The 25,791-nt window shown below is 47.5% G+C and overlaps 1 protein-coding gene across 2 annotated transcripts in view; it reads left to right on the forward strand.

The window, feature by feature from the left end:
* Nucleotides 1–5,142: 5,142 nt before the first annotated feature.
* The window catches only part of TAF5 (TATA-box binding protein associated factor 5), a 61,484-nt gene continuing 40,835 nt past the window's right edge, over nucleotides 5,143–25,791 (forward strand). The window contains exons 1-7 of one of the 2 annotated variants that reach the window (XM_063961958.1): nucleotides 5,143–5,662; nucleotides 6,904–7,144; nucleotides 22,638–22,953; nucleotides 23,156–23,319; nucleotides 24,226–24,361; nucleotides 24,453–24,573; nucleotides 25,288–25,417. In XM_063961958.1, coding sequence (XP_063818028.1) covers nucleotides 5,206–5,662; nucleotides 6,904–7,144; nucleotides 22,638–22,953; nucleotides 23,156–23,319; nucleotides 24,226–24,361; nucleotides 24,453–24,573; nucleotides 25,288–25,417 — 1,565 coding nt within the window. In that variant the 5' untranslated portion in view covers nucleotides 5,143–5,205. The remainder of the gene's footprint in view (nucleotides 5,663–6,903; nucleotides 7,145–22,637; nucleotides 22,954–23,155; nucleotides 23,320–24,225; nucleotides 24,362–24,452; nucleotides 24,574–25,287; nucleotides 25,418–25,791) is intronic. The other variant, XM_063961957.1, reaches the window with a different exon arrangement.

Below are 25,791 nucleotides of genomic sequence, written 5' to 3' on the forward strand. Positions count from 1 at the left end.
GAGGCAGGATACCGCAGTGAGCCCTGTGTTTACACTATCTGAAGATAGCGTTATTATCACAGGGCTCACTGCGGTGTTTTGGTTTTTTTTTTTATAGTTTTTTTACTAAATTCAGCCAGATCGCATTTCCCATTCTAAGTATGAGAAATGCGATCTGATTACTTTAAAAAAAAAGTGAATTAAAGCAGGGTTTGGGGCAGTCTTTCACGAAAAGCCCTTTAATTAATTTGAGTAAAACTCAAATAATGTGAAGACACCCTTCTTCACATTATTTTAGTAAAAAAATGCTAATATTCCCCCCATGTGTTCTGTCCCTTGTACATATATTCATTACTAGCATATTGGTCTTCTCTTTTCCCCCAGGTTGCTTGCTATTGTGGCTGACGCTGCAGGATTTTGTTTTTGTTCCTTCTCTCTCTCCCTCCTCTCTTTTACTTCCTGTCCACCCGCTCTCTCTACTTTCTGCCCCTAGCTCTCTTCTACCTCTCATCTACCTCTTTCTCTCTACATCATACTTGCCTACTCTCCCGGTATGGCCGGGAGGCTCACGAAAATCGCGAGGCACTCCCGGCCCTCCAGTGAAGTGGGCAAGTCTCCCGCATACTGCCCAACCCCCGCCGCTCCCCTCTGCTTATCGCATCCCTCCAGCTCACCTCGGCATCCCGCCACACAGAAGGGGTGGGGCCATGATGCAAATCGCATCATCATAGCCCCGTCCCCGCTTTAAAATGCTGGTAATGTGGGCTTTGTAAAGCAGGGGGGGGGGGTGCGGACTGCGATGACGTGATCACGTCACCACGCCCCCGTACCTCTACATCCTGTTCATCTCTTCTACATGCTGTCTGTCCCCCCTTCTTGCCATCCTTCCCCTTGCTTTCCTCTACAATCCGTCTGCCCCCTTTTTCTCCTCTACATCCCGACAACCTTTTTCTCCACTTGCCGACTATCCCCTCTCTTTTGCAATACGTGCGCCCCCTCTCCTCTACCTCCTGACCACCCCTCTCTCCTCTACATTCTGTTTGTCCTCTCTCTTCTACATCTAGGGGCTAGACATCAAATTTTATCCTGGGGGCATGCACAAAGCACTGGCCCATAAGTGGCACCCATCCTTAAGGTAATCCTTTTGGCATAATTGATGGAGCCTATTGATGGGAGATATAAAAATGTGTCTTAATATGCCTTGTGCTACACATCATTATGCTTAAACTGCTATTTTATACCAGTTTATTTGCGACAAAAGTACTAATCCTAAGTACTTACCACACTAATAACGAAGTAAGGCGCCCATTTATCATGGATTGCATATTGAATGCGATCTGGGCAGGATCTTACTGCCAGGATCGCACTGCAATGTGCAATCCTATCGGGTGAATGTATCACCCGGCACCCACAGGGACAGGGGCTCCAAAAGGTGCCCGTCCCTACAATGTGCTCTGCTCGCTGCTGGCAGTCCTGCGCATGCGCGGTAAGATGCGCTTTTTTATTCTGGTGGAGGGTTCTGGGGAACCCAGACGGAAGTTCTTTCCGCAATTCATAGACCGTAGGCTACAATGGGCTACCACAATCAAAAGACTGCAGTAGCTGCAGGGTACAACATTGGGAATGCTTCACATTCCCAATATTGATATATTTTGGTGTAGGTTTCTTCGTAAAGTGACGGGGAACCCCAATTAGTGCAGCGTGTCCCCTCCCCTCGCATGGCTCGCTTCGGGCAAGGTTACTGTTCCAATCGTACTACACGTGGATCGTCAAGTATAAAAAAATTGGGGGGAAAAGTGAAAAACTCATGTCGACTTTTTGACCTGTCGACCCAGTACATGTCGACTTAATGACTTTGTCGACCTAATGCATGTCGACCTTCAGTGGTCAGCCTAATGACTGTCGACCTAAGCTGTGCGTCGACCTAACGACCGTATCCCTTATTCATTATGGGTAGTTCTCTGCAGCAAATCCTTCAAGCCATTAGTGCCTCTACCCAGAAGCGTCTTCACCAGCTTGGTGATATACAAGTGCTTCCACCTTATTACTGTTACACCTCTGTGAAATGCCGTGCAGGGGATGAGCAGATTGTATTCCCAACTTCTGAATCTGCAATGGTATCTGTGTGTGCAAGTGTCCTGGATTACATTTTCCTGTTTGATGTGCTCGATGCTGAGGCCCATAGTCATTCCATCTCTGGGCATTATGGTGTTTTTGCTGCCCCTCCAAATATTCATTTTATATCTCCTGCTAGTGTGCTGGGATTGCAGGATCTGGCATGTAACTCTGCTGGATGTTTTGCTGCTGGACGTCCACCTACAACTCCTGTGTCACTGACCTAGGTTGGGGGTGTTGTGAACTCGGGGGTTCTCCCGATGGTAGGGGAGAGGAACCACAGTTGGGTCAGAACAGGGATGGCTTGATATAGGTCTTCCTCATACAGAACTCTGACAGTAAAGCTTGGTGAAAATATTAAAGGACTTTATTGCAGGAAGAGAGCAACACAATGTCACACAACAGAGAAGGAGCGTATGGAGAAATGTCCCGGAAGTACTTGTGAGTGATGTCAAAAGACACTGGTGACTGAAGAACTTGAGAGCGGTGGTTAAAAGACACTGATGATTTGAAGAACTTGAGAGCGGTGGTTAAGACTGATAATTTGAAGAACTTGAGAGCGGTGGATAAAGACACTGATGATTTGAAGAACTTGAGAGCGGTGGATAAAGACACTGATGATTTGAAGAACTTGAGAGCGGTGGTTAAAGACACTGATGATTTGAAGAACTTGAGAGCGGTGGTTAAAGACACTGATGATTTGAAGAACTTGAGAGCGGTGGTTAAAGACACTGATGATTTGAAGAACTTTAGAGCAATGGTTAAAGACACTGATGATTTGAAGAACTTGTGAGCGGTGGCTAAAGACACTGAGGATTTGTATAACTGGGGAGCGAGGGTTAAAGACACTGAGGATTTGTATAACTGGGGAGCGAGGGTTAAAGACACTGAGGACTTGTATAACTTGAGAGCGAGGGTTAAAGACACTGAGGACTTGTATAACTTGAGAGCGAGGGTTAAAGACACTGAGGACTTGTATAACTTGAGAGCGAGGGTTAAAGACACTGAGGACTTGTATAACTTGAGAGCGACGTTTAACCTGCAGCCCACGCTGACTCCAAGAAGCACTGGTGACTAGAGCGCAGTGGAACCTAGCAGCGGCTGGCAACGCTGGAAGCTGTGCAACAACTGACACCTGGAAATGCCGGAGACACTGGGGTAAGCTGCAGAGAGATCTGCCAAGGACAGAAGCACTGGCATCCACTTCAGGGGAAAAGACGATACTCAGGCGCCGAGGCGCTGCCCGGCGTCTGCCTTTGAATCTCCCGCCTCCGCTGGATTGGCGGAACAGTCTGATGACGTCACCTGCTCCCCGCCCACGTGATGCCGGGTGTCATGGCGGCGCCCCTGCCCCGGGGAACCGCTGGGGGCCGCGCCAGCCAGGCGCCGGAGCCCGTGGACCACCGAAGGCGGAGGCCGCAACACAGACCAGCAGGTATGCAGAGGTAAGCGCGGTGAACGCCGCCTATGGCGTGTGACATCTTGGAGTGAACTGGACTGCGACTGTTTCTTCAGCCTTTGAGGAATGTGGAGCTTCCGTTTTTTTCTATTACCACTCTTATAGGCCCTACACACTGGCCGATATCACTCAAAGATATGAACGATCTTGTTAATTAATGAACGAGATACCGTTCATATCTTTGAGTGTGGAGGCAGCAGTGATGAACGATGCGCGGCCCCGCGCTCGTTCATCGCTGGTGCCCCGTCGTCTGTGCGTGAAGCCCAATATGGATGATCTCGTCCATATTTGCCTGCACTTCTATGGAGCCGGGTGACGGGGGGAGTGAAGAAACTTCACTCCCCCTGTCACTGCCCCCCCCCCCGCCGGGTTGCCCGTCGGCTGTATTGGCCGCCAGGCAGCTCGGCGGCGAATCGGCCAATGTGTAGGGCCCTTTACTATGCTCCTTTTGGCCCACCCAAGACTGAGAGAGTTGTCCTTTCATTCTGGTGGCCATTCATTTATGATTTATTCTGTGAGCTGGACTGGGACTGTTTCTTCATATACAGTATATAAAGGGGTCGAAGCCTGGCCAGATTAGTGTGCTAATGTATCTTATTATGCTTGATATTGTTTGATTTGGGAGGCCTTTTTCTATTTTTTTCATATGTTTCTCACTTTTCTGTGGTCTCTCATATATACTGTTTATTTTATTTAATTTGTATTCTTTTATCCTGTGCTGTTACGAAATACTGCTAATGTCTCCTGAAGGATGCTCTGTTTCTGTGTATTGCGGGAGAGCTGGGGTAGGTTTGATTCTAACTTAGAGTCATTCAGTTCTTTGCCCTCGTTAGATATTGGTCTTTAATATTCTTATTTGATGTGTGTGAGGGGGAAGGGGGGGGGGGGGGGGTAGCAGGAGATAAGTTACTGCAGTTAGTTGGGGGGGATCCAAGTATGCCTGGGTTGGGTCATACAGGGAGAGGGGTTTGGGGGTTTGTTGTGTATGGGCAGATATGTTATATTTTGCTACTTCATATTATATTGTTGTGTGACTACTGTCTTTGGTATTCTAACTGTGGGGTATTTGTGTTTCATATATTTCCGATTTATCCTATTTCTGATTCCCTGAGCCCATATGGTGCCCACAAGTAGGATTACATTTCCAACTAGAATGTTTTGCCGGTGCTACACACTGATTAATTTATATGAACACTAAAGTTATATGAGAAGAAGGACCCCGTTTACTCTGGGTGCACACAATCCCTTCTTAATTTTATTTCTGCCAAAATAAAAGTTTTATTAACTTAATTTTAAAACACAGGTTTTTCTTTACACTTCGCTTGTAAAGAAAAAAAAACCCTACTAGAGGGTATATAGTACACAGATATACATTAGCAATTGATCAAAGCTATGAGCATTACAATACTTTTGTTTTAAAATGACGTTAGTAAAAATTTGTTTTAATGGAAATAATTTGAATAATTATTATTTTTTCCCGCCTATAAATTTAGAGTATTTGTAATATCTTATCTACTCCAGTGAGGTCACTAATGTATCTGCCGCAAGTGGTTTTTGCCAGTACTGTCGTACGCGGTCTCCCGGAAGTCGTGGAAGTACCGCCCCATATACCGTAAAATGCGACGTCGTAAAGAATAAACTCCCGCTCCAAGATGGCGGCGGTGCCAGACGAGGCCAGTACCTCGGTGAAGACGGAGCCGGAGCTCCCGGAGGAAGTGAAGAGCGAGAACGCGGGGAGCGTGAAAAATGAGGAGCCGGTGCTCGGGAACGGCAATGGGGTCTCTCCCAAGCCCCCGAGTCCCCAGGTGGCCCCCGCCGCGGTCACGTCCCAAGCGTCCAGCTGCTCGGAGATGCCGGACCGCCAGACGCTGCTCGCCGTGCTGCAGTTCCTGAGAAAGAGCAATCTGCGGGAGTCCGCGGATATTCTGCGCCGGGAGACTGGCCTGCTGAGCGCGGAGGACGCCCTGAGCCCCGAGCCATCCGGGGAAGCTGACGGCGCTGAGCAGCAGACCCTTCTGAGCCGAGTGAGTGCCGGCAACTCCGGGGGCTCAGCGGCGGCAGGAGGCGCCACATCCAACAGCGGCTGCAACGCGGGGATCCCGGTGAGAGGTGAGTGCAGGGGTCCGGTACCGAGCAGCTCCAGCCCCGTGTTGTGTTCTCTGCCCGCTCTCCAACATCAGTCCCCACTGCCCCTGTGCTCGCTCTCTCTCCCCTGCTCCAGTTTCCCTGTGCCGCTCTCCCCTGCTCCAGTTTCCCTGTGCCGCTCTCCCCTGCTCCAGTTTCCCTGTGCCCGCTCTCCCCTGTTCCAGCTGTACATTCTGCCACTTTCCCAGTTACCCCTGTGTATCTGCTGTGCCCCCATACCCAGGCGCTCTCTGCACACAGGATACACATGCAGGGGATCCTGGCCAGTGTGTTATCCCTTCTGTGCTCATCACTGTTCTGCAATGCTGGCTAGGTCTTTGGCTTCCTGGGGGGAAATGCAGCCAGGGCTCAGCATTGAGCCTTCACAGCTGTTTGCCTGTGCAGCACCCCATTAGAAAGCCATCAGTCCCTCAGCATTAACCCAAAGGTTTCAGTATTTAGTGAGCATGCTGAGGACTTGTTGCTAATATCGCAGAGTATAAGGCGATTCCCTGATACATGTTGCTGGGCCGCTGAATGTTGCTTCCTTCTAATGTTTTCCGTTGTATTGTGTAAAAAATGTACTAGTTGCCAATGGTCTGAGGGAGGTTTTGGCCAGTCGTTTACCTAGTTCCCATGTCAATGGAACCCACCCCCATAAAATGTAATGTATACATGTTTCAAAGCTGCTTTGGTGATTTTGTTTTCCTTTGTTTCAGTACATCTTGCTTGCAGAGGTTGTAAATCTGTTTAGGTTCACTAAAGGGGGGTACACACGGAGAGATCAGTGTTTAAAATCTAAGCAATCTGACTAGATTGCTTAGATTTCAAGCAGGGATCTGTCGTGTGTATGCCCCCCAGCGATAGCAATGCGCGGCCCCGTACATCGCTATCACTGGTGCTAGACAGGCTCAATTAAGCGGGTCGCTTACTAAACTGTTGTGTGTAATGAGCTTCCCCCCCCCCCCCCCGTCTGTCCGTCCCCTCGCTCAGCACATCGCGCTGAGTGGTCTGTTAAGATCGCTCAGCACACATCTCTCCCGTCAGTACCCCCCCCTTGAGCCCCCAACCTGCTAATAATGTGTAAGACCACTGATCTTGTGTTACCTCGGTAAATAGCCACAAATGACTTATTATGTTAGTGTTTTGGCAGGTAATGCTCATTTCTTAATTTTTATTTTTTTTGGAACCTTTTGTTTATTTTTATTTTGTTGTTGTTCTCCTAGCACCATTGAGTAGTGGCCCACAGGACCAGCCGGATGTCAGCGCTGTTCTGTCTGCTTACACCCAGCAAGGAGATCCAACTCTCTACCAGGACTACTACAGTGGCCTCAAGCGATTTATCGAGTCTGTGCTGGATTGTCATCGTGCTGAGCTATCCCAACTGTTCTACCCACTGTTTGTACACATGTACCTGGAGCTGGTCTACAATCAGCATGAGAACGAAGCCAAATCTTTCTTTGATAAGTGAGTAAAGCCAGTTTATAATTGAACCTGGTCAAGCAGTATTTGCTTTCGATCAACGTATTCATGTATTAACTACTTCTATGCATTTTGCGTCTTCAGAATCCTAGGAGGCATAACATGGTAAAATAAATGAAAGGAATAATGCGGGGGACTATGCTGGGAGCACTGTTAGGGTTTCAGAAACTTTTGTTTGAATACATTGCGTAAATGAAGAGTTTCTTCTAAAATAAAATGTTCTTTGCGTTGCTTCACTCACAGACAGTCATGCAGAAAGGAGACTTAAGTAGCTGCTCCTACAGACAGTGAGTTAGGGTTAGTCCGTGTTACGCCAAGATTTGCAACAGCATGTCCATCTGGATACCCCAAAAGAGGGAAAAACAAATCAGTCTAAGAACGGAAAGGCATGCAGAGACAAATTAAGTTTATTACTCGTGAAAAAAAATTGGTAAACGACATGATGAACTTTGAACATGGAATGAGTGCTGGTAGTCACAGTAGCAGTGCAAGCAGTAGTAAAATGGTTGCACTGTTGAATTGATCTAGGGTGGCAGTTGTTAAAGTACACAGAGGACCAGCTGACAAAAAACTGGGTCTGAGCTCAAGGCCTGTGTTTGTAAACAGCGTCTGGCTGCACAAGTGGAATGGAGTGAGTGCAGAATTGCTCAGTGCCACTGACGGGCACCTGTGTATGAAATAAGTAACTTGAATTCTAGTCTAATTCAGATGTGCTCTGAATAAACACTGACTCGTCGTATAGGTTGCAGAAGGCCTGTCTGTATGCCATTGCTATCTGCTGCAAACAGGGTTAAACACATCCGGTTTGGACGGGAATTGGACATTAGGGTTCTGGCGACACCATGCACTTGGTCGGGTGAGAATATGGCGACAACAGTGATCACGCTGAGCAAATAAATTGTGGGTCCCACAGACCCCTCACTTTAAAAAATATTGGGGTCCTACTTCACTGTTTCTGGGTCCCATCACAATTATGGGGTATGAGGGCAGGCAGCAGTTGGTACATTGCTGGGGGCAGGTAATATTTGGGGTAAAGAGGGTTAAGGGCAAGCAGCAGCTGGTGTAGAGGGGGGTAAGATCAGGCAGTTCTGGGGGTAAGTGTAGACAGCAGTTGGGACAGTGCAGGAGGGGAGAAAGGGTTAGTGGCAAACAGTGCTGGGAATAGGGAAAGGGTAAATAGCAGCTGGGGCAGTACTGGGTGCCAAGGAGGCTGATAGGAGCAAACTACTGGGGTAGGGAGAGGGTAAGGGTAGATAGCAATTGGGGCAGTGAGGGGGCTATCGGCAGCAGTGCTGGGTTTAGGAAGGGGGTAAGGGTAGATAGCAGCTACTGGGTTTAAAAGTGGGCACCATTAAAAGGGAAGAGGGAGGGGGTTTTTTGTGCTCGCGCTCCTTGTGGGTGTGGTGTCGCAACAAGGGGCAGTAGGTGACAGTGTGAGTGTACAGGTACAGGTCTGGTAGGTGATGAGTGTCTGTGGGGCAATGTTGTGGGCATAGGTACAAGTAGAGAAACTGCCTTAGGGACGTGGCTACTTGAAACGGTAGTGTGCCAGCATGACATGCCACCCGTTTCTTGTTACTCTGGGAATATTTATATCTCTTCTATTCCAAATACACTTTACCTACATCGTGGTTTCACTGCATCAGGGATCCTTTGAAGAAATGGATCCTCCCTGGGCAGACGGTGCCTTCAGTCTGTATTCATTATTCATGTTGCAGATCACCTGGATGGAAGATGCATGTTTGTGTAGGAATATAACCAATGTCATCAACATACAAAGGTTCAACAAGACTCATGCCCCTTGTATTCACTCCAGCCCCCTGCCTTTCCAGCCTACTGCCCCCAAGGCAGCATCTGCATCCTTTCCACGAAGCCAAAATAGGCACAGCCCTTATGTCAACCTAGCCTCCTGTCATTACAGATCTCCCTCACCTGTCACACTCAGCCTCCACCCTCACTCTGTGCCTCTCAGCATCTCCCCCCCCCCCCCCCCCCCCCCTCTCGGCGTCACCCCCTTCTGTGCCTCTTGGCTTCCCCCAGTTACTATATACAAGCATACCAACAACCAGCCACTTTACGGCAATAACCAGTCTGCCCTGGGACGGGAGCGCCGGGTCCTCCTAGTGCTGATGATCTCAGTCCACCACTGAGATCTTGTATAGCTGCACGGGGAAAATGTGAGCCCCCAGTCCTCAAAAGGGGGTAAAATACATGCTATAGCCCGTTTTTGCGATCACTGCAACAGCACAAAAGCATGGATCCTCCTTGCATCATCATGAATTTTCAGACTCTGGGTGACAACACTGTGGATATGCAGGTCATCACATCTGGGCTATAGTATTCCCCATGACACATACCGACAGATAGTAGAATCCATGCCTAGAAGAACTCAAGCTGTATTATGTGCAAAAGGTGGCCCAACATAGTACTAACCTGGTGGTCATAATAATTTGGGCACTCTGTGTAAAAGCTTTTCATCAAATGAGCATCAAATTAAAAAAGACATCTGTATGACGTATACTGTCACTTCTACATACTGTAGCCTAATTAATTTCCCTATGGGTGTGGGGAATAAATTACACAAAGTAGGGGCAATGTAGTGTAACGACATCTGCGTTCATACGTCGTACCAACGAAACATCGCATGTAACTAAGTTGTCCCAGATAATAAATGGGAATATATATATGTGAAAAAAATGAAGTAAAACAAGCGCCTAATCGTGTTGGTGAAATAAAAACCTGTGCAGTCAGGTGCAGTTATTAAAATAAATAACAACTTAGCTTTAAATACTTTCAGGCTGATGACATTTGGAAGCCGAACATGTAAAGAGAAAATAAAAGCAACATAGTGTGTACTGTTTTTAAGACACAATATTTTCTGGTGATATCAGAAATTAGGAATGTGGCTCATTCCAATTATATAAGTAAGCAGGATTGATGATAAAAACTGAAATGTATATAAGATGAAAGCTAAAAGAGACAACAATTTCATTACAGCTTAAAAGCTAGGAATGTGGCTCATTCCAATTAATGTTAGGCAAATGTAATAAAAAATAACAATTTAATGGGCACAATCCTGCCACGCTTAAAAGTAACAAACGTACAAGACAATTAAAACAAGTAGGCAATTCAACTGTCCATAAATGCAGGTAGCACATGTACAGGATTGAAAAATAAAAACGGTTTATCTGTCCGCATGTAGGGAGTCCAAGGGGTAAGTAGCAGGTCCCTGTCCCAACGCGTTTCGTCCTGTTAGGTGGACAATGTTAGGATGTATTTGAGAGTAGATCTACACAATAACATTCATAATGGTCGTGGATTCTGATAGGTAACTCTATGATCCGTTTTGATGTCTTATCTCTAAACGTAAATTATAGGTGAATTACTCCATAGTCAGAAATCGCTGTAGGCTTGATCTCCACTCAGACATTTCCAGTACTAGGGAATAGTCAGTTTCCATCCACAGATCTAGTAATGTTGTCTTGAAGACACTGTGTCAGAATCTGTCTTTCTAGCAAATGCTGCATATATATATATTTCTTGAACGTCCTAGTGGATGCTGGGGACTCTGTAAGGACCATGGGGAATAGACGGGCTCCGCAGGAGACTGGGCACTCTAAGAAAGATTTAGTACTACTGGTGTGCACTGGCTCCTCCCTCTATGCCCCTCCTCCAGACCTCAGTTAGAATCTGTGCCCGGAAGTAGCTGGGTGCATTTTAGTGAGCTCTCCTGAGCTTGCAATTAAGAAAGTATTTTAGTTAGGTTTTTTATTTTCAGAGAGCTTCTGCTGGCAACAGACTCTCTGCTACGTGGGACTGAGGGGAGAGAAGCAAACCTACTAACTGCGGCTAGGTTGCGCTTCTTAGGCTACTGGACACCATTAGCTCCAGAGGGATTGAACACAGGAACTTAACCTTGGTCGTCCGTTCCCGGAGCCGCGCCGCCGTCCCCCTCGCAGAGCCAGAAGACAGAAGCCGGCGGGTTGAAGCAAGAAGACGTCAAAATCGGCGGCAGAAGACTCCGGTCTTCATATGAGGTAACGCACAGCACTGCAGCTGTGCGCTATTGCTCCCACACTAACCCACACACTCCGGTCACTGTAGGGCGCAGGGGGGGCGCCCTGGGCAGCAATTGAGTACCCCCTGGCAAAAAATAGCATATATACAGCTGGGCACTGTAATATGCATGAGCCCCCGCCATTATTTTTACACAAAATCGCGGGACAGAAGCCCGCCGCTGAGGGGGGCACTCACCAGCGCCATTTTCTCTCCACAGCTCCGCTGAGAGGAAGCTCCCCGGGCTCTCCCCTGCAGAATCACGATAGAAGAGGGTGAAAAAGAGAGGGGGGGCACATAAATTTGGCGTAAAAACAATATATACAGCAGCTACTGGGTTAACACTAAGTTACTGTGTGATTCCTGGGGTGTGTGCTGGCATACTCTCTCTCTGTCTCTCCAAAGGGCCTTGTGGGGGAACTGTCTTCAAATAGAGCATCCCCTGTGTGTGTGGTGTGTCGGTACGTGTGTGTCGACATGTCTGAGGTAAAAGGCTCCCCTTTTAGGGGAGATAGAGCAAATGTGTGTGAGAGGGTGTCTCCGTCGACAACGCCGACACCTGTTTGGATATGTGTAAGTGCTAAGGTGAATTTATTGCACAAAAGATTAGAGAACAGACAGGAAATCTACCCATGTCTGTCCCTATGGCGCAGAGACCTTCAGAGTCTCACAATGCTCACTATCCAAAATAATAAACACTGATATCGACACTGAGTTTGACTCCAGTGTCGATTACGATAATGCAAAGTTACAGCCAAAATGGCAGAAAAGTATTCAATATATGATTATTGTAATAAAAGATGATTTGCATATCACTGATGACTCATTTGTCCCTGACACAAGGGTACACATGTTTAAGGGGAAGAAAGCGGAGGTAAATTTCCCTCCTCATGAGGAAAAAGAGCGGGAATCTCCAGACAAGAAACTGCAGCTTCCCACAAATAATTCTCAAGAATTCTCATCCTACAGCTCATCTGCCTCTCCTAGGCATGATCCTTGACACAGACCAGAAAAGGGTTTATCTCCCGATAGAGCTCAGGAGCTCGTGACACTGGTCAGGAATCTATTAAAACCAAAACAGGTGTCAGTGCATCACTGCACTCGAGTCCTGGGAAGGATGGTGGCATCATACGAGGCCATTCTTTTTGTCAGGTTCCATGAGAGGACCTTCTAATGGGACTTACTGGACAAAGTGGTCCGGATCACATCTTTAGATGCATCGGTTAATCGCCCTATCCCCCGGGGCCAGGGTGTCTCTCCGGTGGTGGCTGCAGAGTGCTCACCTTCTCGAGGGCCGCAGGTTCGGCATTCAGGACTGGGTCCTGGTGACCACGGATGCAAGCCTCAGAGGGTGGGGGGCAGTCACTCAGGGAAGAAGTTTCCAAGGGCTGTGGTCAAGTCAGGAGACTTGCCTTCACATCAATATCCTGGAACTAAGGGCCATATACAACGCCCTAAGTCAAGCGGAGACCCTGCTTCGCAACCGGTGCTGATCCAATCAGACAACATCACCGCAGTGGCTCATGTAAACCGCCAAGGCAGCACAAGGAGCAGGGTGGCGATGGCAGAAGCCACCAGAATTCTTCGATGGGCGGAGAATCACGTACGAGCACTGTCAGCAGTGTTCATTCCGGGAGTGGACAACTGGGAAGCAGACTTCCTCAGCAGGCACGACCTCCACCCGGGAGAGGGGGGACTTCATCAAGAAGTCTTCGCGCAGATTGTAGGTCGGTGGGAACTGCCACAGGTGGACATGATGGCATCCCGCCTCAACAAAAAGCTACAGAGGTATTGCGCCAGGTCAAGAGACTCTCAGGCGATAGCTGTAGACGCACTGGTGACACCGTGGATGTTCCAGTCGGTTTATGGGTTTCCTCCTCTTCCTCTCTTACCCAAGGTGCTGAGAATCATAAGGAAAAGAGGAGTGAGAACAATACTCATTGTTCCGGGTTGGCCAAGAAGGACTTGGTATCCAGAGCTGCAAGAAATGCTCACAGAGGACCCATGGCCTCTGCCTCTAGGGCAGGATCTGTTGCAGCAGGGACCTTGTATGTTCCAGGACTTACCGCAGCTGCGTTTGACGGCATGGCGGTTGAACGCCGGATCCTAGTAGAAAAAAGGGATTCCGGATGAGGTTATTCCTACGCTGATAAAGGCTAGGAAGGACGTGACGGCTAAACATTATCACCGTATACGGCGAAAATGTTGCTGGGTGTGAGGCCAGGAATGCCTCTACAGAGGAATTCCAGCTGGACCGTTTCCTTCACTTCCTACAGTCGGGAGTGACTTTGGGCCTAGAATTGGGGTCCATTAAGGTCCAGATTTCGGCCCTATCCATTTTCTTTCATAAAAAAACTAGCTTCTCTACCTGAAGTTCAGACGGTTGTAAAGGAGCGCTGCATATTCAGCACCCTTTTGTGCCACCAGTGGCACCTTGGGATCTTAACGTAGTGTTGAGTTTCCTGAAATCTCACTGGTTTGAGCCGCTTAAGACCGTGGAGTTAAAATATCTCACGTGGAAATTGGTCATGCTATTGGCCTTAGCTTCGGCTAGGCGTGTGTCAGAATTGGCGGCTTTGTCATGTTAAAAGCCCCTATCTGGTTTTCCATATGGACAGGGCAGAATTACGGACTCGTCCGCAATTTCTGCCAAAGGTGGTGTCATCTTTTCATTTGAACCAACCTATTGTGGTGCCTGCGGCTACTCGTGATTTGGAGGATTCCAAGTTACTAGATGTAGTCAGGGCTTTGAAGATTTATGTAGCCAGAACGGCTGGAGTCAGGAAAACTGACTCGCTGTTTATCCTGTATGCATCCAACAAGCTGGGTGCTCCTGCTTCAAAGCAAACTATTGCTTGCTGGATCTGTAACACGATTCAGCAGGCTCATTCTGAGGCTGGCTTGCCGCCTCCAAAATCAGTAAAAGCACAGTAATTCCACAAGGAAGGTGGGCTCTTCTTGGGCGGCTGCCCGAGGGGTCTCTGCATTACAGCTTTGCCGAGCAGCTACTTGGTCGGGTTCAAACACTTTTGCAAAGTTCTACAAGTTTGATACCCTGGCTGAGGAGGACCTTGTGTTTGCTCATTCGGTGCTGCAGAGTCATCCGCACTCTCCCGCCCGTTTGGGAGCTTTAGTATAATCCCCATGATCCTTACGGAGTCCCCAGCATCCACTAGGACGTTAGAGAAAATAAGATTTTACTCACCGGTAAATCTATTTCTCTAACGTCCTAGTGGATGCTGGGACTCCGTCAGGACCATGGGGAATAGCGGGCTCCGCAGGAGACAGGGCACATCTAAAAAAGCTTTTAGGTCACATGGTGCGTACTGGCTCCTCCCCCTATGACCCTCCTCCAAGCCTCAGTTAGGTTTTTGTGCCCGTCCGAGAGGGTGCAATCTAGGTGGCTCTCCTAAAGAGCTGTTTAGAAAAGTTTTTTTTTAGGTTTCAATCTCAGTGATTCCTGCTGGCAACAGGATCACTGCATCGAGGGACTTAGGGGAGAGATTTCCAACTCACCTGCGTGCAGGATGGATTGGAGTCTTAGGCTACTGGACACTTAGCTCCAGAGGGAGTCGGAACACAGGTCAGCCTGGGGTTCGTCCCGGAGCCGCGCCGCCGATCCCCCTTACAGACGCTGAAGAGACGGCAGAACGGAGGTCCGGAAAGCAGGCGGCAGAAGACTCCTCAGTCTTCTTGAAGGTAGCGCACAGCACGGCAGCTGTGCGCCATTGTTGTCACACGGCTCACTGACTCAGTCACGGAGGGTGCAGGGCGCTGCTGGGGGCGCCCTGGGCAGCAATATAATTACCTTTAGTGGCAAAATAAATACATCACATATAGCCATTAAGGCTATAGGTATGTATTTTAACCCAGGCCAGTTTCTTAAAAACCGGGGAAAAGCCCGCCGAAAAAGGGGCGGAGCTTATTCTCCTCAGCACTCAGCGCCATTTTCCTGCTCAGCTCCGCTGGTGAGGAAGGCTCCCAGGTCTCTCCCCTGCACTGCACTACAGAAACAGGGTAACAAAGAGAAGGGGGGCATAAATTGGCGATATTTATATATTAAGAGCGCATATATAGTAAACAACACCTTCTAGGGTTGTTTATATACATTTATAGCGCTTTTGGTGTGTGCTGGCAAACTCTCCCTCTGTCTCCCCAAAGGGCTAGGGGGTCCTGTCTTCGATTAGAGCATTCCCTGTGTGACTGCTGTGTGTCGGTACGTGTGTGTCGACATGTATGAGGACGATGTTGGTGTGGAGGCAGAGCAATTGCCGATGATGGTAATGTCACCCCCTAGGGAGTCGACACCGGAATGGATGGCTTTAGTTATGGAATTACGTGATAATGTCAGCACATTACAAAAGTCAGTTGACGAAATAAGACGCCCGGCAAACCAGTTAGTACCGGTTCAGGCGTCTCAGACACCGTCAGGGGCTGTAAAACGTCCTTTACCTCAGTCAGTCGACACGGGTACCGACACAGATGAATCTAGTGTCGACGGTGAAGAAACAAACGTATTTTCCAATAGGGCCACACGTTATATGATCACGGCAATGAAGGAGGCTTTGCAGATCTCTGATACTGCTGGTACCTCAAAAAGGGGTATTATGTGGGGGGTGAAAAAACTACCTGTATTTTTTCCAGAATCAGAGGAATTGAATGACGTGTGTGATGAAGCGTGGGTTAACCCCGATAGAAAACTGCTAATTTCCAAGAAGTTATTGGCATTATACCCTTTCCCACCAGAGGTTAGGGCGCGCTGGGAAACACCCCCTAGGGTGGATAAGGCGCTCACACGTTTATCAAAGCAAGTGGCGTTGCCGTCTCCTGATACGGCCGCCCTCAAGGATCCAGCAGATAGGAGGCTGGAAACTACACTGAAGAGTATATACACACATACTTAGTGTTCACTCTAGGAGTGAAATGGGGCAGGGCGCCGGGCTCAGCGGGGGCACACGTGTGCGCGCGGCGAAGCCGCGCGCGCGCCCGAAATGGGGGCGTGGCCACGCAAATTAGGGGGCGTGGTCACGCCTCCGTCATTTTAGGGGGCGGTGCGGCCCACAGACGCTACTATAGAGAGCGTCTGTGGCCGGCGACGTCACTGTTGGGGGCGTGCCCAGCACCTCCGTCGGTGCTGGGCTTCCCCCAGCCCTCTCCCAATGCGTAAATGGATGCCGCGCGCATGCGCACGGCATCTATACACGCCGGGAGGGCAGGGAGCGGGCAGCTGTTATAGCAGGGCGCCGCAAAAGGGCAGGGCGGGTTTTGCCTGTTAAAAAACGGGCAGGGCGCGGCGCCCTGCTAAAACAGCCTAGAGGGAACACTACATACTGGTGTTATACTGCGACCGGCAATAGCCTCAGCCTGGATGTGCAGTGCTGGGGTAGTGTGGTTGGATTCTCTGACTGAAAATATTGATACCCTGGATAGGGACAGTATTTTATTGACTCTAGAGCAATTAAAGGATGCTTTCCTTTATATGCGAGATGCTCAGAGGGATGTTTGTACTCTAGCATCAAGAGTAAGCGCGATGTCCATATCTGCCAGAAGAAGTTTATGGACGCGACAGTGGTCAGGTGATGCGGATTCCAAGAGGCATATGGAAGTATTGCCATATAAAGGAGAGGAATTGTTTGGGGTCGGTCTTTCGGACCTGGTGGCCACGGCAACTGCCGGCAAATCCACTTTTTTACCTCAGACCCCCTCCCAACAGAAAAAGACACCGTCTTTTCAGCCGCAGTCCTTTCGCTCCTATAAAAAGCGACCAAAAGGACAGTCTTATCTGCCGCGAGGCAGAGGAAAGGGTAAGAAAGGGCAGCAAGCAGCCCCTGCCCAGGAACAGAAGCCCGCCCCGGCTTCTACAAAGCCATCAGCATGACGCTGGGGCTTTACAAGCGGACTCAGGAACGGTGGGGGGTCGACTCAAGATTTTCAGCAATCAATGGGTTCACTCACAAGTGGACCCGTGGGTCCTGCAGATAGTATCTCAGGGTTACATGCTGGAGTTCGAAAGGTCTCCCCCTCGCCGGTTCCTAAAGTCTGCTTTACCAACGTCTCCCTCAGAAAGGACGTCGGTTTTGGAAGCCATTCACAAGCTGTATTCTCAGCAGGTGATAGTCAAGGTACCCCTCCTACAACAGGGAAAGGGGTATTATTCCACACTATTTGTGGTACCGAAACCGGACGGTTCGGTAAGGCCTATTCTAAATCTGAAATCCTTGAACCTGTACATAAAGAAATTCAAGTTCAAGATGGAGTCACTCAGAGCAGTGATAGCGAATCTGGAAGAAGGAGACTTCATGGTGTCCTTGGACATAAAAGATGCTTATCTACATGTCCCGATTTACCCCTCACACCAAGGGTATCTCAGGTTCGTGATACAAGACTGTCATTATCAGTTTCAAACGCTGCCGTTTGGGTTGTCCACGGCCCCTCGGGTCTTTACCAAGGTAATGACCGAAATGATGGTTCTTCTACGAAGAAAAGGCGTATTAATTATCCCTTACTTGGACGATCTCCTGATAAGGGCAAAGTCCAGAGAACAGCTGGAAGTCGGTGTAGCGCTAACACAAGTAGTGCTTCAGCAACACGGGTGGATTCTAAATCTTCCAAAATCTCAATTGACCCCGACAACACATCTGCTGTTCCTGGGCATGATTCTGGACACGGTTCAGAAAAAGGTATTTCTCCCGGAAGAGAAAGCAAGGGAGTTATCCGAACTTGTCAAGAACCTCCTAAAACCAGGAACTGTGTCAGTACATCAATGCACAAGAGTCCTGGGAAAGATGGTGGCTTCGTACGAAGCGATTCCATTCGGCAGATTCCATGCACGAACATTTCAGTGGGATCTGCTGGACAAATGGTCCGGATCGCATCTGCACATGCATCAGCGGATAACACTGTCACCGAGAACAAGGTTGTCTCTCCTGTGGTGGTTGCAGACTGCCCATCTGTTAGTGGGCCGCAGATTCGGCATACAGGACTGGGTCCTGGTGACTACGGATGCCAGCCTACGAGGTTGGGGAGCAGTCACAAAGGGAAGAAACTTCCAGGGCGTGTGGTCAAACCTGGAGACGTCTCTTCACATAAATATACTGGAGCTAAGAGCGATCTACAATGCTCTAAGCCTGGCAAAATCGCTGCTTCAGGGTCAGCCGGTGTTGATCCAGTCCGACAACATCACGGCAGTCGCCCACGTAAACCGACAAGGCGGCACGAGAAGCAGGAGTGCAATGGCAGAAGCTGCAAGGATTCTGCGCTGGGCGGAGAATCATGTCGTAGCACTGTCAGCAGTGTTCATCCCGGGAGTGGACAACTGGGAAGCAGATTTCCTCAGCAGACACGACCTTCACCCGGGAGAGTGGGGACTTCATCCAGAAGTTTTCCACATGATTGTGAACCGTTGGGAAAAACCAAAGGTGGACATGATGGCGTCTCGCCTCAACAAAAAATTGGACAGGTATTGCGCCAGGTCAAGAGACCCTCAGGCAATAGCTGTGGACGCTCTGGTAACACCGTGGGTGTACCAGTCAGTGTATGTGTTCCCTCCTCTGCCTCTCATACCAAAGGTACTGAGAATTATACGGAAAAGAGGAGTAAGAACAATACTGGTAGCTCCGGACTGGCCAAGAAGAACTTGGTATCCGGAACTTCAAGAGATGCTCACGGAGGATCCGTGGCCTCTACCTCTAAGAAGGGATCTGCTTCAGCAGGGACCTTGTATGTTCCAAGACTTACCGCGGCTGCGTTTGACGGCATGGCGGTTGAACGCCGGATTCTAAAAGAGAAGGGCATTCCTGAGGAAGTTATTCCTACTTTAATTAAAGCCAGGAAAGAAGTGACCGCACAACATTATCACCGCATTTGGAGAAAATATGTTGCGTGGTGTGAGGCCAAGAAGGCTCCAACGGAAGAATTTCAATTGGGTCGATTCTTACATTTCCTGCAAGCAGGATTGTCTATGGGCCTCAAATTGGGGTCCATTAAAGTTCAAATTTCGGCCTTATCAATTTTCTTCCAGAAGGAATTGGCGTCAGTGCCTGAAGTACAAACTTTTGTCAAAGGTGTACTACATATACAACCCCCAATAGTGCCTCCAGTGGCACCGTGGGATTTGAACGTGGTTCTAAATTTTCTCAAATCTCATTGGTTTGAGCCTTTAAAATCGGTAGATTTAAAATACCTTACATGGAAGGTAACCATGCTGTTGGCCCTGGCTTCAGCCAGGAGAGTTTCGGAGTTGGCAGCTTTGTCATACAAAAGCCCATATCTGATATTCCATTCGGACAGGGCAGAATTGAGGACACGTCCTCAATTTCTCCCTAAGGTGGTTTCGGCATTTCACTTGAACCAGCCTATTGTGGTGCCTGCGGCTACTAGCGACTTGGAGGACTCCAAGTTACTGGACGTTGTCAGAGCATTAAAAAATATATATTTCAAGGACAGCTGGAGTCAGAAAATCTGACTCGTTGTTTACATTGTATGCACCCAACAAGTTGGGTGCTCCTGCGTCTAAACAGACGATTGCACGTTGGATATGTAGTACAATCCAACTTGCACATTCTGTGGCAGGCCTGCCACAGCCTAAATCTGTAAAGGCCCATTCCACAAGGAAAGTGGGCTCATCCTGGGCGGCTGCCCGAGGAGTCTCGGCATTACAACTTTGCCGAGCAGCTACGTGGTCAGGGGAGAACACGTTTGTAAAATTTTACAAATTTGATACTCTGGCTAAAGAGGACCTGGAGTTCTCTCATTCGGTGCTGCAGAGTCATCCGCACTCTCCCGCCCGTTTGGGAGCTTTGGTATAATCCCCATGGTCCTGACGGAGTCCCAGCATCCACTAGGACGTTAGAGAAAATAAGAATTTACTTACCGATAATTCTATTTCTCATAGTCCGTAGTGGATGCTGGGCGCCCATCCCAAGTGCGGATTGTCTGCAATGCTTGTACATAGTTATTGTTACAAAAATCGGGTTATTACTGTTGTTGTGAGCCATCTGTTCAGAGGCTACTTCGTTTGTGTTATCATACTGTTAACTGGGTTCAGATCACAAGTTGTACGGTGTGATTGGTGTGGCTGGTATGAGTCTTACCCGGGATTCAAGATCCTTCCTTATTGTGTACGCTCGTCCGGGCACAGTACCTAACTGAGGCTTGGAGGAGGGTCATAGGGGGAGGAGCCAGTACGCACCATGTGACCTAAAAGCTTTTTTAGATGTGCCCTGTCTCCTGCGGAGCCCGCTATTCCCCATGGTCCTGACTGAGTCCCAGCATCCACTACGGACTATGAGAAATAGAATTATCGGTAAGTAAATTCTTATTTTCTCGTAGTCCGTAGTGGATGCTGGGCGCCCGTCCCAAGTGCAGACTTCTTCTGCAATACTTGTATATAGTTATTGCTTAAATAAGGGTTATGGTTGCATCAGGTTTGTCTGATGCTCTGTTGTTGTTCATACTGTTGACTGGGTATGTTATCACAAGTTATACGGTGTGATTTGTGTGGCTGGTATGAGTCTTACCCTGGATTCCAAAATCCTTTCCTTGTAATGTCAGCTCTTCCGGGCACAGTTTCCTTAACTGAGGTCTGGAGGAGGGGCATAGAGGGAGGAGCCAGTGCACACCATTAGTACTAATTCTTTCTTAGAGTGCCCATGTCTCCTGCGGAGCCCGTCTATTCCCCATGGTCCTTACGGAGTCCCCAGCATCCACTACGGACTACGAGAAATAGATTTACCGGTGAGTAAAATCTTATTATATTCACTGCTCAAAAAAATAAAGGGAACACTAAAATAACACATCCTAGATCTGAATGAAATATTCTTATTAAATACTTTGTTCTTTACATAGTTGAATGTGCTGACAACAAAATCACACAAAAATTATCAATGGAAATCAAATTTATTAACCCATGGAGGTCTGGATTTGGAGTCACACTCAAAATTAAAGTGGAAAAACACACTACAGGCTGATCCAACTTTGATGTAATGTTCTTAAAACAAGTCAAAATGAGGTTCAGTGTGTATGGCCTCCACGTGCCTGTATGACCTCCCTACAATGCCTGGGCATGCTCCTGATGAGGTGGCGGATGGTCTTCTGAGGGATCTACTCCCAGAACTGGACTAAAGCATCCGCCAACTCCTGGACAGTCTGTGGTGCAACGTGGCGTTGGTGGATGGAGCGAGGCATGATGTCCCAGATGTGCTCAATTGGATTCAGGTCTAGGCAACGGGCGGGCCAGTCCATAGCATCAATGCCTTCGTCTTGCAGGAACTGCTGACACACTCCAGCCACAGGTCTAGCATTGTCTTGCATTAGGAGGAACCCAGGGCCAACCGCACCAGCATATGGTCTCACAAGGGGTCTGAGGATCTCATCTCGGTACCTAATGGCAGTCAGGCTACCTCTGGGGAGCACATGGAGGGCTGTGCGGCCCCCCAAAGAAATGCCACTCCACACCATTACTGATCCACTGCCAAACTAGTCATGCTGGAGGATGTTGCAGGCAGCAGAACGTTCTTAGCGTCTCCAGACTCTCACGTCTGTCACGTGCTCAGTGAGAACCTGCTTTCATCTGTGAAGAGCACAGGGCGCCAGTGGCAAATTTGCCAATCTTTGTGTTCTCTGGCAAATGCCAAACGTCCTGCACGGTGTTGGGCTGTAAGCACAACCCCCACCTGTGGAAGTCGGGCCCTCATACCACCCTCATGGAGTCTGTTTCTGATCATTTGAGTAGACACATGCACATTTGTGGCTTGCTGGAGGTCATTTTGCAGGGCTCTGGCAGTGCTCCTCCTGTTCCTCCTTGCACAAAGGCGGAGGTAGCGGTCCTGCTGCTGGGTTGTTGCCCTCCTACGGCCTCCTCCACGTCTCCTGATGTACTGGCCTGTCTCCTGGTAGCGCCTCCATGCTCTGGACACTATGCTGACAGACACAGCAAACCTTCTTGCCACAGCTCGCATTGATGTGCCATCCTGGATGAGCTGCACTACCTGAGCCACTTGTGTGGGTTGTAGACTTCGTCTCATGCTACCACTAGAGTGAAAGCACCGCCAGCTTTCAAAAGTGACCAAAACATCAGCCAGAAAGCATAAGAGCTGAGAAGTGGTCTGTGGTCACCACCTGCAGAACAACTCCTTTATTGGGGGTGTCTTGCTAATTGCCTATAATTCCCACCTGTTGTCTATTCCATTTGCACAACAGTATGTGAAATTGATTGTCAACAGTGTTGCTTCCTAAGTGGACAGTTTGATTTCACAGAAGTGTGATTGACTTGGAGTTACATTGTGTTGTTTAAGTGTTCCATTTTTTTTTTTTTTTTAAGATATATAGAGATATATATATATTCATGCTCCACTATGAAGCCATCTTATTGCCTTCCAATAAAGGCAAGCTTAGCTAACCTGGTTTTTTTCTTTTCTTTAAGATTTCACGGAGACCAGGAATGTTATTATGAAGATGATCTCCGTGTCTTAGCCAGCCTCACAAAGAAAGAGCACATGAAAGGAAATGAGACCATGCTGGACTTTCGGACCAGCAAGTTTGTACTGAGAATATCCCGTGACTCTTACCAGCTGCTGAAACGCCATCTGCAGGAAAGGCAGAACAATCAGATCTGGAGCATAGTACAGGAACACTTGTATATTGACATATTTGATGGAATGCCACGCAGCAAGCAACAGATCGATGCCATGGTGGGCAGCCTGTCAGGGGAAGCCAAGCGAGAAGCCAATAAAGTCAAGGTTTGTACTACTGTAAAGCGGGAGTTATATGTAAAAGCAGTGAACTCCCTTGTAGATCAGTATAAATCACTAGAGTACACCAAAGGTGAAGCTGTTGATGGGTATTTGTGCAAGTTCAGAAATTAAAACAACTGTGTCAAAAAAGTTCCAAATCTTCACCCTTTTTTTTTTTTTTTTTTTTTTTTTAATTCCTTTTCTTTAGGTGTTCTTTGGTCTTCTAAAAGAGCCAGAGATTGAGGTACCTTTAGATGATGAGGATGAGGAAGGGGAAAATGAGGAAGGCAAGCCAAAGAAAAAGAAACCAAAAAAGGATAGTATTGGATCGAAAAGCAAGAAACAAGACCCCAATGCGCCACCGCAAAATAGGTATATAAATGCTATGCAAGAGGGGCTTAGATGACATGGAAAATGGGCATTTCTGCTTTGCTTTCATGGTTGCAAGTGAAATAAGGATTTGACGAAGAAGACATGGTCAGGTCTGTCAATGACTGCTCACACTGATACAATGGAGTGTTGTAGAAAGTTGTCATAAAGATACAAAGTGTTTTGGTAACCATTAATAGAGAAGTACTACAGATGGAGCCTCGCTCATCTAGCCTTCTCTGTTGTGCTTAGGTGCACCAAGGTTTATTAGCATAGGCCTTTCATCTATTGTTCTCAGCTTCAATACAATACAGCAGGGGATTAAGTACGACAGCACTGGCTCAGTTAATTAAAGGGATAGGTGAGCAGGGCTCCATCTGTAGCTGTAGAAAATATTGTAGCTTTGGAGTGCTGAACCAGTCCTGTTTCTTACTGCCTTAACCCAATGGAGTTGTTTGTACGGTATATTTGTCATAAGTAAAATGTCCATGATAGTTCTACACATCCTTGTGTTAGAAAAGAACAGGGTTCCCATGCACTGTTGCGTGCATCTACAGAGAGCATATTATTTAGGTTATAGGATTTAGGAAGTTGTAACGAAACAAGTCCTCTGAAGACTGATTCTGCAGCTGGAGGATTAAAGTCTTTCCATAGCGCTACCATAGAGCTGTATAAAAGTTGTCCTGCACCATTTCAAGCACTTCAGGATGGGATTTTGGTAGAGAGGAGTGGTTCCCAGAGTATGTGCGGACATATTTGAGAATTACCCCACTTAATACAAAGTAGTCACTGTCAGATTTTGCAGAGAATTATTATTTAATAGGCTTGCCAGAACCTTGCAAAATTGTAATTTATTCTGTATTTGTTCAAGAATTTTTTTTTTTTCTTAACCTGCCCTTATATTGGTAGGATTCCTCTCCCAGAGCTGAAAGATTCTGATAAACTTGATAAAATTATGATTATGAAGGAAGCTGCCAAACGGGTCCGCCTTGGTTCTGATATATTGCCATCAATTTGTTTCTACACATTCCTTAATGCTTATCAGGTAATAAATATCCCCATACTAGATTGTGGTTTGATTTGCTTTAATGTAGCAATATTTCATGTAAACAAATCTTGTCTGTGGTTCTGTTTAGGGCCTGACTGCTGTAGACGTCACTGATGATTCCAGCATGATCGGAGGAGGCTTTGCGGATTCTACTGTGCGCGTGTGGAGCCTGACACCTAAAAAACTGCGCAGTGTTAAAAGCACATCTGGTAATGTTTTGCTGTTTAATAGAAACAAAGGGTATAATTCAGATCTGATTGCTGGGCTGTGTTTTTGACAGTCGCCGCCTACAGGGGGAGTGTATTTTTGCTGTGTAAGTGTGCGATCGCATGTGTAGCAGAGCTGCACAAAATGAGTTTGTGCAGTCTCTACACGGCCCAGGACTTACTCTTCCAGTGCGATTGAATCCTGCTGATCGGGGCCGGAGCTGATGTCAGACACCCTCCCTGAAAACACTTGAGCCCGCTTGCGTTTTTCCAGACACGGCCTCTTCCTGTCAATCACCTTGCTAACGCCCGTGCGAATGGAACCTTTGCATCATCCCGTTGCTGATCGGAGAAGCCCGTTGTTGCCGTCCGGCGCATTGTGGTGCGTGTGCAGTTCAGATCTGATCGCTTGCTGTGCGAAAACGCACAGCAGCGATCAGATCTGAATTCCCCCCAAATCACCCTAGCAAATGAACAGTTAAAGTTGTTCAGTTATTAAGTGATAATTTATTCTGAGAATTGCACTTGGCTATTGTAATCCGGAATCCGGACGTGAATGATTAAGTATGCAAAGGTCAAAGGGTGATTGCATCTCATGCACAACTTACCCATGTTATACTATGTTTATGGAAATGACTACGACTTTAAAAATCCATTTGTATATGGCGGTATCTGTTGCTCATGTACCTATCTGCTCATGATCTGTCTTTTCATCAGATCTCAATTTGATTGACAAGGAATCTGATGATGTCCTTGAACGAATCATGGATGAGAGAACTGCCAGCGAGATGAAGGTTTTATATGGACACAGTGGTCCTGTATATGCAACCAGCTTCAGTCCGGACAGGTGAGAGCAGTACTACTTTTAATTAACGTTATCTCAACTTATAAAGTGTACATAATATAGCCATCACTCAGGGCACCAATATTGAGACTCCACCTAAGAACCCATTCTAAGGTGTCGCTAGATAGTCGACTATGCTGCTTTCCCCTAAAAAAAAAATAAAAAAAAAAAAAAAAAATTATATATATATATATATATATATATATATATATATATATATATATATATATATGTATATGTGTGTGTATGTATATATGTATATGTGTGTATGTATATATATATATATATATATATAATTCCCCCCCACCATTTATTACAATATTATGATCTCTATAGTAGAGGTCCATGAGCTATTACGTAGAATGTTATCCCTGTGC

This window comes from Pseudophryne corroboree, chromosome 3, assembly GCF_028390025.1.
Source record: "Pseudophryne corroboree isolate aPseCor3 chromosome 3, aPseCor3.hap2, whole genome shotgun sequence".
Lineage (NCBI taxonomy): Eukaryota > Metazoa > Chordata > Amphibia > Anura > Myobatrachidae > Pseudophryne > Pseudophryne corroboree.